Source organism: Phodopus roborovskii, unplaced genomic scaffold (assembly GCF_943737965.1).
Source record: "Phodopus roborovskii unplaced genomic scaffold, PHOROB, whole genome shotgun sequence".
Classification (NCBI taxonomy): domain Eukaryota; kingdom Metazoa; phylum Chordata; class Mammalia; order Rodentia; family Cricetidae; genus Phodopus; species Phodopus roborovskii.
The window spans coordinates 2352829-2366837 of record NW_026126487.1 but is presented as its reverse complement, the minus strand read 5'-3'; the positions used below and the strand labels follow the sequence as shown (position 1 = coordinate 2366837).

The 14009-nt window shown below is 37.2% G+C and overlaps 1 protein-coding gene across 1 annotated transcript in view; it reads left to right on the top strand.

The window, feature by feature from the left end:
• Rpgrip1l (RPGRIP1 like) overlaps window positions 1–14009 on the top strand; it is a 99340-nt gene that overhangs the window by 512 nt on the left and 84819 nt on the right. Inside the window, exons 2-6 of the mRNA XM_051195123.1 lie at window positions 2604–2695; window positions 4671–4815; window positions 7833–8131; window positions 11829–11931; window positions 13154–13297. Coding sequence (XP_051051080.1) covers window positions 2611–2695; window positions 4671–4815; window positions 7833–8131; window positions 11829–11931; window positions 13154–13297 — 776 coding nt within the window. The 5' untranslated portion in view covers window positions 2604–2610. The remainder of the gene's footprint in view (window positions 1–2603; window positions 2696–4670; window positions 4816–7832; window positions 8132–11828; window positions 11932–13153; window positions 13298–14009) is intronic.

Below are 14009 nucleotides of genomic sequence, written 5' to 3'. Positions count from 1 at the left end.
GCCTTCCGAGGCACTTGTTTCTGTTATTGTTGTCGGTGGTGATGGTGGTGGTGGTTGATTTTTAAAAATGGGGTCTTCAAATATACCGCAGGCTGGCCTTGATACCTCTTTAGCCTATGCTGGCCTCAAATTCAGCAATAGGCCTTGCCTCAAGTTCCCACTGCCACAGTCAGTTCCTAGCGGCCTATCTTTATTATTTCTCATCTGAATACTCCCATAGTCTGTTAAAGCCATTATAGGCAAAGACATTGTTTAAACTTTGTGCCTGGCATTCATTTATTCATTCAATAAATGTGAACATTGATGCCCACCATGTGACCTCAGATAGTAGAAGGGGGACTACTTGGAAGATTAAGGGGACCATTGAGAGAACGCTAGAGAGATGGAGGATGGTACAGGAACAAATAATAAAGCAAAAAAGAATGTGAAAATATAATGTGCTAAATTAATAATGAATTATAAGACAACAAATTTGACTGAACAACTCTGAAATAATAACAGAGGCTGTTGCTGTAAGAAACAAGCCATAGCCCGGTATGATGGCACACTCATGAAAAATCCAGAGTTTACACAGGAAATAGTGGCAGTTTAATCCTAGCACTCTGAAAGCAGAGGCAGATGCATCTCTAAATTCCAGGCCAGCCAGATTTACATAGAGAGACACTGTCTTAAAAAAAAAAAAAAAAAAAAAAAAAAAAGGAAGGAAGGAAGAAAGAAAGAAAAGAATAGAGAATTTGAGGCCATAAGAAAGAAAGAAAGAAAGGAAGGAAGGAAGGAAGGAAGGAAGAAAAGAATAGAGAATTTGAGGCCATAGTGCTTGGTGTTCTTGGGGAATTTGAAGTCAGCCTGGACAGTGTAAGTTTCCCTTGAAAAGGAAAAGCTAGAAACTGAGAAGAAAACTAACAGGGGATAATAGTAAGAGAAATTTTAGGTGACAGTTGGTCTGAGCCCTGACATTGAGGAGACAAGTAATGCAAGAACCTTTGGTGTGAGATTGAAGAAGGCCGAGAACAGTGTAAGAGGAGCAGAGAGAGCAAGGAGGGAGGATTTGCAGTGGGGTTGGGGAGGCCATGCAGCATGATGGAAGATTTCTTAGCCTCTGCAATAGTCATGTTCTGGGCCCAAAAACTCACCATTATACATCAATCCTATACTTCATTGCTGGCATCCACCCACTACATGCCAGTAACACTCTGCTTATCAATTGTGATAACCAAAAATATCACCAAACTATTCCTGGGCAGATGACCTTGAGCAATTGAGTTAGTTTATGTTAGCTTCTGTTTATCAGGAACCATTTGTGTAGTAACCATTACATGAGCATATTGTAGGCACAGAGCAATCAGTGTGTGTTAGCATAGTCTTCTGTCATCATTCTCTGAGATATAAGTCCCTGGCAGTGTGGTTCTCAGCCTAATACGAGTCCTAGGCAAAGTCCTGGACCCTCTCTAGGAGATACTCTTCATGCAGAGATACATAATCATCATAGGCCAAGTCTCAGCTTTTAGATGTTGAAATCCAAGAGCTCCCTTTACCCATTCAAATGACTCTTCAGTGAATGCTGCTTACTGAGTGTGCCACACTCAGAACCAACTTCTGAGACAGAAGTAGACTAGATGAATAAGCTCTCTACTTTCTTGGTCTTCACGTTCTACAACCAGCATTCTAGAACTTGGAAGTCTGTGCCTCACAAGGCTCTTCACTAACAGTTTACATCTAACTTTCTGGGGTGGTCAAAGTGGAAATATTTATTTATTTATTTATTTATTTATTTATTTATTTATTTATTATGCACTGTATATTCACATCCACATACAAAACTAAGTTATTGTGGTATGTTTCTGTAAAGAAAAGAAACTAAAAGTCCTAGAGCAAGCAAGACAAACCAATATATTGAGGTGCCTCATCCCTGGAACCTGCCTGAAGTAACAAAGGAAGGGTGCAACAGACGTGAAAACAAGTCATAAACACATGGAACCTCTTTCAGGAGCTTGTAAGGGGCTATTCATTTGCACACCATGCAGACAGCTGGCATTCCTAGACTCTCCACATCCCTGGCACATTTGCTAAATGCCTTAAGTTTGTAATCTCACTTGCTTTTAGAGTAACTATGAGGTAGGTATCATTTGCTCTATTTTTAAAATTAGGTAAATTTAATGACCATCTATTAGATGATAGAATAAACTATTTGCCTCAAGTTCATGACCTGAGTTTGTTTTTGTTGTTGTTTTGTTATTGTTGTTCGGTTTTCCAGAATCCATGCTGTCTTTAAGGAAAGGAGTAGGGACAGGAAGTATTTCTTAACTTTGGAAAGGTTTCTTTTTGTTTCAGATAGATGGATAAGAAAAGGAGGAATGCTTAATCTTACCTCACTCAGTTCCTAAGAAAACTGTAGGGAGTACTCTGCAGAAAGAAGACAGTCTTCATGATTGGATGCAGTGTTCCTTCTAGAATAGGAGCTTTCATCTTGCTCAAGCAGCACATGTGGGCAATAACATGTCCATTAAAGTTCTAGTTTCTTATTCACTTTATTTGGCTCATTCCATTGCATAGTTGATGCAATAACTTAGAGAGCGTTTGTTTGAGTTTTCTTTTCTCCACAGATAGGCCATGTCTGGTCCAAGTGATGAGACGGCAGGAGACCTGCCGGTGAAAGATATTGGTCTAAACCTCTTTGGAGTTGGAGGGTTACAAGGTATGGCCACCTGTTATTTATTACAGTTATGAACTTTGTTCAGTAATTTCTGTACTTTTAATTTAAAGTATTTCTGATAGTCATACAAACCTAGCCATTTAAGTAACTATATAGCTCTTGATTGGACTAAACAAGATGGAGTGTTTAAAACACATGTGGTATTTTACTACATGCATCAATTATCAACAGCTCATAGCAAATGCAAGATCCCCCTCTGTTCTGATAAAGAGTTGTTATAAATCATCTTTTTAAAATTCCACACATCAGTAGAAACTGCATAGAGTATCAGGCCTCCAAACCGAATTGCCTGGTTTAAATCACATTCACCATTAAAACACTTCTTTATGTTTAAATTTTATATGAGAGGAAATACCATATTTTAAAATTTTTGCCTTTCAAGTAGAGTATCTCAAAATGGCCTGTTTATGCAAGTGATAGTGAGTTTTCAATCACATTAATATACATTAAAGGCTTTCTTTATCCTTTTATCATTTAGTTGTTCCTGTAGAGCTGAAGAGTACTTTCAGCCGAGAGAGCAAAGCACTGCTTTAAAGAGAGCCAGGTTCATGTTTGTGGACAATGCCAGTCAAATCCCTGTGCCACTGACTTTGCTAGTAGGAGGCTGAAGGTTCAAAATGTATCTTAAGAACTCTCCATGTGCCTTTTGATTATAATGATGTCAATGGCAAGATTTAGCTACCTTCAGAAGGTAGCCAGTGTATTATTGGTCATTGAGAACAAAATTGTCCACAAATATTATGAAAAGGAAGGATTTTTAGGCTTTGCTTTAAATTATGGAACCAGTATCCGGTATTCAAATGCTAATAAGTGCTTATAACTATTGGTTTTTGGTACTGTGTAAGTACTATCCTTATTATCAGTAACTACCCTCAGTCTTTAACATCTGGTTGAAAATTAAATATGTATATATACTTAAAAGTTACAGAAGTCTGTTGAGTTGTGTTGTGTTTTTGAGGTATATCTTATTATGAAGCACTGGCTGATCTGGAACTCACAATGTAGACCAGGCTGGCTTTGAACTCACAGAAATCACCTGCCCCTGCATCCCAAATGCTGTGATTAAAACCATGTGCCACTATGTCAGCTCTAAAAGTTAATTTTCAATATAGTAAATAGCTTGTAGAGAAATGATCTGTGAAGTTTTCAAATGACAGGGTGTTTTGGGGTTTTTTTTTTTTTTCTTTTCATTTTTTTTTTTTTAAGTTTTAGAGGATTTTTGTTTTATAGTTTATGTTTCTATATCCTAGCTCCCTAACTCAGAAAAAAAAAGTCCTAATCATATTATGTTCACCAAATTGTTCCAGTTTTTGCGTCTGTAAAACAATACATATATATTCGCAGATCCAAGGACTTCTTATTGCTGCCTTGTTAGTGATTAAACCTTGCACATGCTTGCTCGACATGTGCTGTATGCCACTGAGCTGTGCTCCCAGACCGGGTAGCCTGACTTTCTCAACTGTAGGGCTTTACAGCACCCAGAATAGAAATTAGAAACCTTTGAATATGTTCCTTCCTATATTCTGAAAAAGTGACCAGGTCTATGCTAGTGAATACATTTGTTGCTCAGATCCCTAATACTATAAGTGACGTATTAATCACAGAGATGCTCCATCTCACCCAAGATCATTGTCATGAACAATGCTATAACATTTTCTAAAGAAAAATGACTTAATTTGCAGGTCAAAGTGGGAAGGGGGTGGAATTTGAGTGTGATAGTGCATACCTGTAATCCCAGCACTTGCAAATTAGAGGGAGGAGGATTAGAAGTTCAAGGTCATCCTAGCCACATAGATTTGAGGCTAACCTGTCCTGCATGAAACCTTTTTCATAAAACCAAAAAATAGGAAAAATTGAAAGGTTGAAAAATTGGAAATTATCAGAGTTTCTTTTAGTATCAGCAGTTATCAGTTTTTAGTGACTATTTTAAGAATTAATTACTTTGGCATTTTTTCAGAAACTTCAACTGCACGAACAATGAAGACTCGCCAGGCAGTGTCACGTGTCAGTCGTGAAGAACTGGAAGACAGATTTTTGCGTTTGCATGATGAGAACATTTTACTTAAACAGCATGCCCGCAAGCAAGAGGATAAAATTAAAAGGTTATGATAAAAAGCTTTTAGCTTTTTTTCTTAACTCTGTAAAGTTTGAAGGATATAGTTTTTTTTATAAACTTAATTGAAAGCCCCACCTTCAATCTTTTCTGGAACAGGCAGGTTATAAATAAATAGAATTTTTTAAAAATGGAAAATCTTACAAAGTAGAATAATAAACTAAGAGGATTGTGTTTATTATGTCTGAAGTTGCTATTTGAAAGAACGCAGCTAATAGCTAAGAGTGCCATGAGTATATTAGATCTATAAATAACTTTGGGGTTAATATTTATGACTTAATAAGCAGATAGCCAAGCATCTGTTTTTTTAAATGTGATGAAAGTTTAAAAAGTATTAACTATTCCAACTTGATAGAATGTGTGCTCCCTTATAATTTGGGATTTACTAATGAAAACATCACTTCCATTTGGGTCATGTCTAACTTCACTTGGGCTAGTCTTGGTTCTGTATTTATTTCAAACAATCTCTACCATTTCTGGAAAAGCACCTTGTCACTTTTGATGGACATGTGAAGAAGGTGTGCAGGGATGATGTCTTCAGAGTAATTTCTCTTCAGTTCCTTTTAACTGAGAAGTGCTGTGGCCATCATTTGAATGCCTGGCATTGGAAACAAAAGAGTGCATACAGAGCTATATTCAAAGTTACGCTCTAGGCTTCTAAAGAAGGAAGGTGGCCCTCTGCTTAGAAAGGAATCCATTTTACTTTCTACCCTGTGGGCTTAGTTTCAGACCACTAGCCAACCCCAGGGCAAGCTTCTACTTTTGAGTTGTTTTTGAGACATAGAACTGGATACTTTTAAGATATACCTGATTCTTTCACCTCCAGGTCCACCAGCCAGAATGAGACGTGAAGTCTGTGACCACTAATTTTTTTTTTCCCTTTGTCTACATTATTGGGCAGTGAAAGAATTGAACTCACAATCCAACCTGAGTAGTAATTTGTACTAACCAAAAAATAAAACCAGCTTAATTAATAATGAACCACCTAGTTAATGGGTGGGCTTGGGGGAACTGGGCTATGAGTCAGGTTGAATTATATGTGTTCTGTTATCTTTCTCCCAGCGTCTTGTGCTGAGGCCATTTACTCTCTTGTTTTAAAAAGCTATGGAAGTACTTACTGAACATGGGCCCATAGATGTAAATGCCTTTTCATCCTTACCCACTGACATTAGCCTGATCCATGGATAGTGTCTTTACATTTATCCTTAAGGTGTGAGTGAGTATCACCTTTTGTGTAAATATGGATTTTACAAATTGTCTTTAAGTAAGTACTCAAACCTTATAATTCATTAATAACTCAAACAAATGAAAAATATCCCTGTGGCTAAACAAGCACATGCAGTCTTGCATATCCTGATAAAGTTTACTTGAAGAGCATGTCAAGCATCTGAAGACATTCTCTTGCATTAAAAAAAAATATTCATCATTCTTCAGATGACTGATTTTTATATGAAATGTGTGCTTTTCCTTTTAATGTAATCTGTTTCTAAGTGCTAATCTTCCTGTAGTAAGTATTCAGATAATTTAAGTGACTTCTCATTTGGATGAATATAGTATTTTTATGGATAGGCCATTGAGCAGGGCACAGGACTCTAACCTTATTATTACTGGGCAAGGCAGAATGTGGTTTTGCGGGGTGATGATACCTGGTTAGGATTCCCAATGATAGATCATCCACAGGACTAGGTGGAAAAGGAAGTAATCCACTGATTACTAGGATGTTTGTGGTATTCTTGGATCTTGGTTTTTATTATCCAATATCTCTTATAAAGCATGCTTAGTGGATATGCCTCAAGGGAAAGAGAAAACAATCTTAACTGATTATGTTATGCATAGCTCTCCCTGATGCCACATGCTGTAGCCGAATAGCCAGAAGTGTAGATAGACATGTATTACTACCGCATTTACAGAAGACTCCGCTTAGGGGGAAAACTGTGTTCTATGACATCCCAAAGCTATTAAGGTTTTTTTTTTTTTTTTTTCACTTTTGTTCCCTTAAGTAAAAGCTTCTGTCCATAACCATGCTAAAATAAAGCAAACCCCACTTAAAGAAAAATGTAGTGTGTTTTTATTTCCAATCTCCTGTCTGGGTCTTTATAAAAATAGATTCACTATAAACTAGAATCAGCTATTGAAGATGTGCGACCAATTTTGTAAAGTCTTGAACTTGTGTCTCTCATCAAAGCCACCTTTTCTTTCTTGTCCTGCCAAGATTTTTCCATTCTCTGTCAGGCATGTTTTCCATGCGTGTATATTACATCACCCCCATGTGCCCATTCTGTCTTTTGTTCTGTCTGACCAGTTTTTATCAAAACTTGAAAGAATCAAAGGTATGGGTTCCTGGGTTGTCAGTAGAACAATTTATGTCCAGAATTTTTAAGTATCATTAAAATGATATTTCTTGCATATAATTATTTTTCTGAAATTAAACACTAACGTTTGTTGAGTACCAACCAACATTTAAGTGTCATATTTTGGTTTATTTTGAAATTTCCATTGGATTTTATATGTGTACATCTGTGAATTCTATCATTTTTATTATTTTTTCTTGTCTTAATCCTATAGAAATATAAGATACTGTCCTACCTAAATCTGCATAATTTTAGCTCACTTTTCAAAAGTTCTAACTCATTGTGGATTGTAGACACAGCCCACCACATCCACACTCCGTGACTACATTTAAGTGCATCCAGTGTTCCTATATAAGGTCATGCGTTAAAAATTGCGTTTCTGGAACATATGGGGTAAATATGTGTCCTCTCTTTACTAACCTTAAATGATAAGCCTTAGGAAACTGCTATTTGTCAGTGCTATAAAGCAGATTGTTGCCCAATGGTTTCAATTATCATCAAAGGATTCTTCACAGGCAGTAATAGTTACATCAAAACCTGAAATTTATTATTCAGGTTCTGCACTGAAGTCTTCACAGTGATTATGTTCCTTTCAACAGAATGCATTTTATGCTGACTTCTCACATTCCTTTTCATCTTTTTATTATTTCCCTAGAATGGCCACCAAGTTAATACGGCTAGTTAATGACAAGAAAAGATATGAGCGGGTTGGTGGCGGCCCCAAGCGGCTGGGACGAGATGTAGAAATGGAAGAAATGATTGAGCAGCTCCAAGAAAAAGTTCATGAGCTTGAAAGACAAAATGAAGTCCTCAAAAACAGGCTAATATCAGCCAAACAGCAACTCCAAGTCCAGGGGCACAGGCAAACTCCGCACAGTCGTGTGCAGGCTCGAATTAACACTGGCCGCAGGAAAGGGAGCACAAGTACAGGCTTACAGGAATGCCCCAGGAAAGGTAAAACATTCACCAAACACTGGACTTAAGTCTAAACCTGTTTCCCACTGACATACACAGCTTTGTTTCTTATTCATGTTTTTACATGTCTTCAAAGGGGGTTCATAACAGTTTGAGGCTTGCTTTCTGCAAGATCCCAATGCTATAACAAAGATGGTTTTATTCAGGAATCCTTGGGTTACTCTCCATTTATTTAGTTACACAATACCAAAACTGTTATAGTAGGCCTATATGTAACTAAGAGCAATTAAGGTTGAGTTGAATGCAAGTGCTTGCCCCTGCACTTTGTAGCTGGTGAATGAGGACAAAATGTTGATTTGTAGTTTCCTTTGCATGTGAAAAGTACTGTAGCCAGTGATTATAAAAGTCTTGTCAACTGTAAAATAATTATGCCATCAGTTTCTTCACACTGAAAAGAATAGTATAAAGCCTCTCTATATTACAAAGCAATTGCATAGACCAAACTAATTTAGGCATCAAGCCCAAATCCTTTCCACCCACAAATTAACTTATTAAAATGAAACTAAAAGCATATAAATATTTTAAATTTCTTTTTTTTTAAATGATGCTTCTAGAGAAGGAAATAAAATGTTAGCTCTAATTGATTTTTACTAGGAATATGCTTCACAGAAATATCCAACGTCTTTTGTAATATTAAAAAATGATGTAAACCTTTAGTTATAATTCATTGCGGAAAGGGAAACACCATATGAACAGAAGGAGAGGGGGAAAAATTGTACATTTCTTTTCCAGAGTGAAATGTTAGCACTGTCTCTTCCCTAGATAGTGTGCCTTTGAAGTCAGAACGGCCTCCATACGGACAGGAGGCAGCTGCAGGATGAAAGGGCTTAGCTGTTGCCAGCTATGTGAGATTGCGGTAGCCTTTGGGTATAATCAAAGTGAGCACAGCAAATTATAAATCAGAAAACACACTGTGCCGTGAATTGTCATTTTATGGAAGTCAACCCTTGACTTCTCAGCCTCGTTTTCTCCATCTATAAAATGGAGTGATAATAATACCAATTTACTGAGGAACAGTCCCTTCAAAAGTCATGTCCTCTCTGAACCTTTTGTCACCTAGAAATGCAAGTAGATGAGATGATATGGAAGGACTGCCAGGACTTTTATGCTACGTAAAAGTAATGCCCAAACGTTACATTGATATGGCAGTGTTATTGCTCTCCAAATCTAAGGCATCAGCTTACCCTCCTCTCCATTATAAATGTTTGTTTTAAAAATTATCCATAGAATCGGTCTTTAACCGATTTAACATTACAAACTTAAATGTGTCCTTGTGTCTGTAATCTCTTTGTGACTTACAACTGCTTCCCCATTTTTAGTGTCTGGGACACTGAAATCACATGCTGTGGTAAATGTTGAATACTTAGTCATGGTATACAAGTAAACCTGAGGGGTCATTACCAAAGTTAATCTTCAATGTGCAGTAGTCTTCGAAGCTGCCTTTGAGATTGGGACATGAGCCCATTTTTTTTTAGGATGACTATCTTGGGCGGAGGGGGGCTGAATTAGAAGCCCAGACCCCCTTTGACCAAAGGAGTCATCTACCCTGAAACTGCTGTGGGAGTGCCATCATTCCCTGTTTGAACCTTGAAATAAATGATGGCAAGCACTGGCTCAAGTGTGATTGATATTATGTAGATAACAGTTCTTACTGTGAAGAACCACTGAAACAAAAACTTGTGTAAAGTATGTATGTCTTTAAAGTACAGCACCTTGTACTCAGAAAACTGCAGCAGGTAGCTGGAGAGATGGTGTAGTAGTAAGAGCACTGGCTGATCTTCCAGAAGACCAGAATTCAATTCCCAGCTCCCATGTGACAGCTCACAACTGTCTGTAACTCCAGTTCCAAGACATCTGATACCGTACTCTGGCTTCTGTGGGCACTATGATACACATGCTACACAAACAAAAATCACCACAATGTACACACTACACAGCAAAAACAGGCATTTTACACACAAAATGAGGAGGAGGGGGAAGATAATGATAAATTATTCTTTAAAAACATTAAAACAAGCTGGATAGTGGTGGCGCACAGCTTTAACTCCAGCACTCAGGAGGCAAAGAAAGGCAGATTTCTGAGTTCAAGGCCAATGTGATCTATAGAGTGAGTTCCCAGACAGCCAGAAATAATACACAGAGAAACCCTGTATCAAAAAAAAAAAAAAAAAAAAAAAAAAAAAAGACTAAGGTAAGAGGTTGTAGAATTTGAAGCCATCCTGAACTACATCAGACAATCAAATCAAAATTGAAAAAAAATATGTAATAACCACTAGTTAGAATAATGACTGAAGTTACTAATTAATAGCCAAATCAGCATGTGGCCAAATTTGTAAATATACTTTGAATTTAGTCTTATAACTCCACTGCTAATTTTGAATTTCCCCATGATTGTGTAGGGAAAGCTTGAGTTAGTACTATAGTCCACGTGTATGACTGGCCAATTGTGGCACAGGGAAGTCTGAATGTCTAGGCGGGTCCTTTCCTATGCTGCAGTGTAGGCTACGGCAGTAGATAATGAGCACATCAGTTAAGAGGGAGGGAGGAGGTCCATCTTCACTGGTCAACTTGCAAATAATGAAATATCTCATCTCCATTTAAAGTCTCCATCATTTGTTGCACTTTACTTAACTCTAATGATTCTAGAAATATAAAATGACATGTAATTAAAAGTATGTCTGACTTTTAACAAATGAACTGTCCTTGTCACAAACTTTATATACCTTTTTTTCCTTTAAGACGAATGTCTTCTTCTATTGCCCAGGCTACCTCAAACAGTTTGCCTGCCTCAACCTCCCAAGTATCTGAGACTGTCTATATGGGCCATCATAGGTAGCACATGTAACTTTCTATTAGAAAAATACTGCAGGATGCTGATTTATATTAAGAGCTTTTCTTGTTGGTGATTCATTCTTAAATCACCCATTTTACAATGAATTTTCTTATTGAGGTTGAAAAAGCAAAGACGATAACAAAAATTAAGGTTGTAAGATCAAGGGATGTCTATGGTTAAATATTAAAAGATCATTATCAAAATCACTAGAAAGGAACTGGTGAAATGCTACTTGCCACCAAGACTGGCGACCTGAGATTAATCACCAAGACATATATAGTGGAAGAGATCACTGCCTTGCTAATTGTCCTCTGACTCCACACATGGGCTGTGGCACATGCACTAAGTGTCCCAAGGTCTCTCACTCTGTATAATGTCTATTCCCATCTGCTGCAGGAGGAAGCTTCTCTGATGATGGCTGAACAAGTCACTGATCTATGACTATAGCAGAATGTCAAGAAAGTCATTTTATTGTTATGTTCTTTTAGTAGAACAGTAGTATTTGCTAATACCCTAGGTCAAATTTTCCCTTCATACTTCAGTTTTTACTATAAATCTCTGAATTTAAAATGGTGGTTCTTTTAGAAATTGGGATAGAAGCTCTAACTTCCAAAAAAGTATAGACTTGTTTCTTTAGCAGGACTGTTGAGTGGGCAATACCTTTTCTGTGTTTTGCATACTACCTGCTGGTGGCTGAGGACTAATGCTCCTTAGCCTGCACTTCTGTTGCTCTGCTCTAAGAACACACATAGCCCGGTGTTTATTATAAATATACTTTTACCAAAATCAAGGATCTGTCCTTCCTTACTTTCTTTCTATAATATTTTACTACTTTACTTTTAGGTATAAGATTCCAAACTGTAGATGAAACAGAAACTGCAGAGCCCACGCTTACAAAATATGGCAGCAGTTTACTTGAAGAAGCCAGAGGAGAAATAAGAAATTTGTATGTATGCATTTTTGTGGACATTTTAGAACTTTGTATATTGATTATGTCTTATTTTGATCCCTCCTTATCCTTTATTGTAAACAAAATTGGAGTATGTATAAATAATTTGCTGTACTAAAATACAACTAATTCTACGAAGTAATAACAGGTATTATATAGCATGTTCTCAGTGGATAGTTTATCTAGCTATACTGATGTCAGGGTGTATGTTCATTTTACCACCAAAGCAATGGTCTGAAGTCCAATCACTTCAAATAATCTCAGCTTTAAAGACATTTTCACTCACATAAACGTAGAGGTCATTTTTTATATACCGACTCTACCCTTTGGGGAGGAGGGAGGCATTGAGAGGAATGGAGAACGTCTTGAATGTTTGGAGGTATCTGATACACCTGGATTTCAACTCTTGCTTTCCTGTGGTTCTGAGAGACATGCATTCTGCATCATGTTATGGTTTCAAAAGAGTTTCTTCTGCCTCATTCATCTTTTTCTTCTGGTTCATCTGTACCTGGTGGTTTCAGGATCTAAGTGTTGCAAATGACTTTAGGCCTTTACCTCAGTCATCAGAACATTGGATAAGGAAGACAGCATTACACTAAGAATATCAACTTTAGAACATTGCTGAAGAATAAGATAATATGGATCTGAAATGTTTTCTTTTGGATGTTTTAAATACCAGTCACACTAGCAGTCAACTTGTAAGAAAATAAAAGCCTAAATATTTTCTTATTCTTTAATAGTCAAGTAAAAAGCCAGGGTTTGTAGCAGTTTCCCAGGACACACTGCACTGGGATGCTGCCAGATTTGGAAGAAATAAATAATGCTGGAGACCCCAGTTATGTTTGACACATTTCATGTTCATTCTATGAAGTGTTAATTGGGTGATATGGCAACTGTGCAAATATAAAAGAACAAGACATATAAATTATGTTGTAGAGTATCCAGTAGGTGGTCAGTACATGCTTAACTGAATTCAACCATAGTCCAGTCCTTTGCCTAGAACGGTATCTTCTAAAAGGCCATCTCTTGAATTGTCCCAGATGTAAATCCCAGTCAGCACACTGAATCTACTGCTATTTCATTATATGTAGAGGTAGTGAAGCCACTTTATTAACTTTTGCTTGCCCTATCATATTATAATAAAGAGATATCTTTGCACTGGCTTTAAATACTACAAACTTCTCAAACTGCAGATTCTTATCAAGATTCTTTATTATAGAGAAAATGTCATTCAGTCACAGAGAGGCCAGATAGAAGAATTAGAGCACTTGGCAGAGATCCTGAAAACTCAGTTGAGGAGAAAAGAAAGCGAAATTGAGCTGTCTCTTCTTCAGCTTCGAGAACAGCAAGCTACAGATCAAAGGTATGTTAAAACTGAAATGTCACTTTGATATGCCCAAAATTATTTTTTAAATAATTTATCATGAATCATAAGATGATAACTCTATTTAAGCAATTTTAAACCCCTATTTCAACTTAATATTTTTTGGGTAGAAATGCTGTAGAGCTACTGAATGTATCAAGTACTCCTGTGAAGAAGAGGTGGTTTTCCCTAACTGTCCATTTGTTTAACCCACTGTCAAGACTTCAGAAATTTGATCCCGCCGGTGGTGGCACACTCCTTTAATCCCAGCACTAGGGAGGCAGAGGCAGGCGAATCTCTGAGAGTTCAAGGCCAGCCTGGTCTCCAGAGCTAGTTCCAGGACTCAAAGCAATATAGAGAAACCCTGTCTTGAGGGAAAAAAGACTTCATAAGTTTACATCATTTGATATCATTTAATTGTAGCTGCTCAGAGAAACATGGGTAACAAGAGCTGAATAGGTGTACTGTGTGTAGAAGTCTAGTCTAAAGGGTTTGTTCAGCCTGTGGTTCCACAATACTTAGCAGTTTGTAACCACAAATTGATGTCATGTCTCCTGTACCTAGTATATGAGCAAACCCGATGATTGTTGTGGTTAATGGTCCACCTTGGCAATAGTTTCTTTGCCATCGTTGTATTTTGGATGTTTTATAAAATAATAGTTTTGCTCACATTGTACTTTGTCAGTTTTTAGTTCTGACCACATTTGTTCAT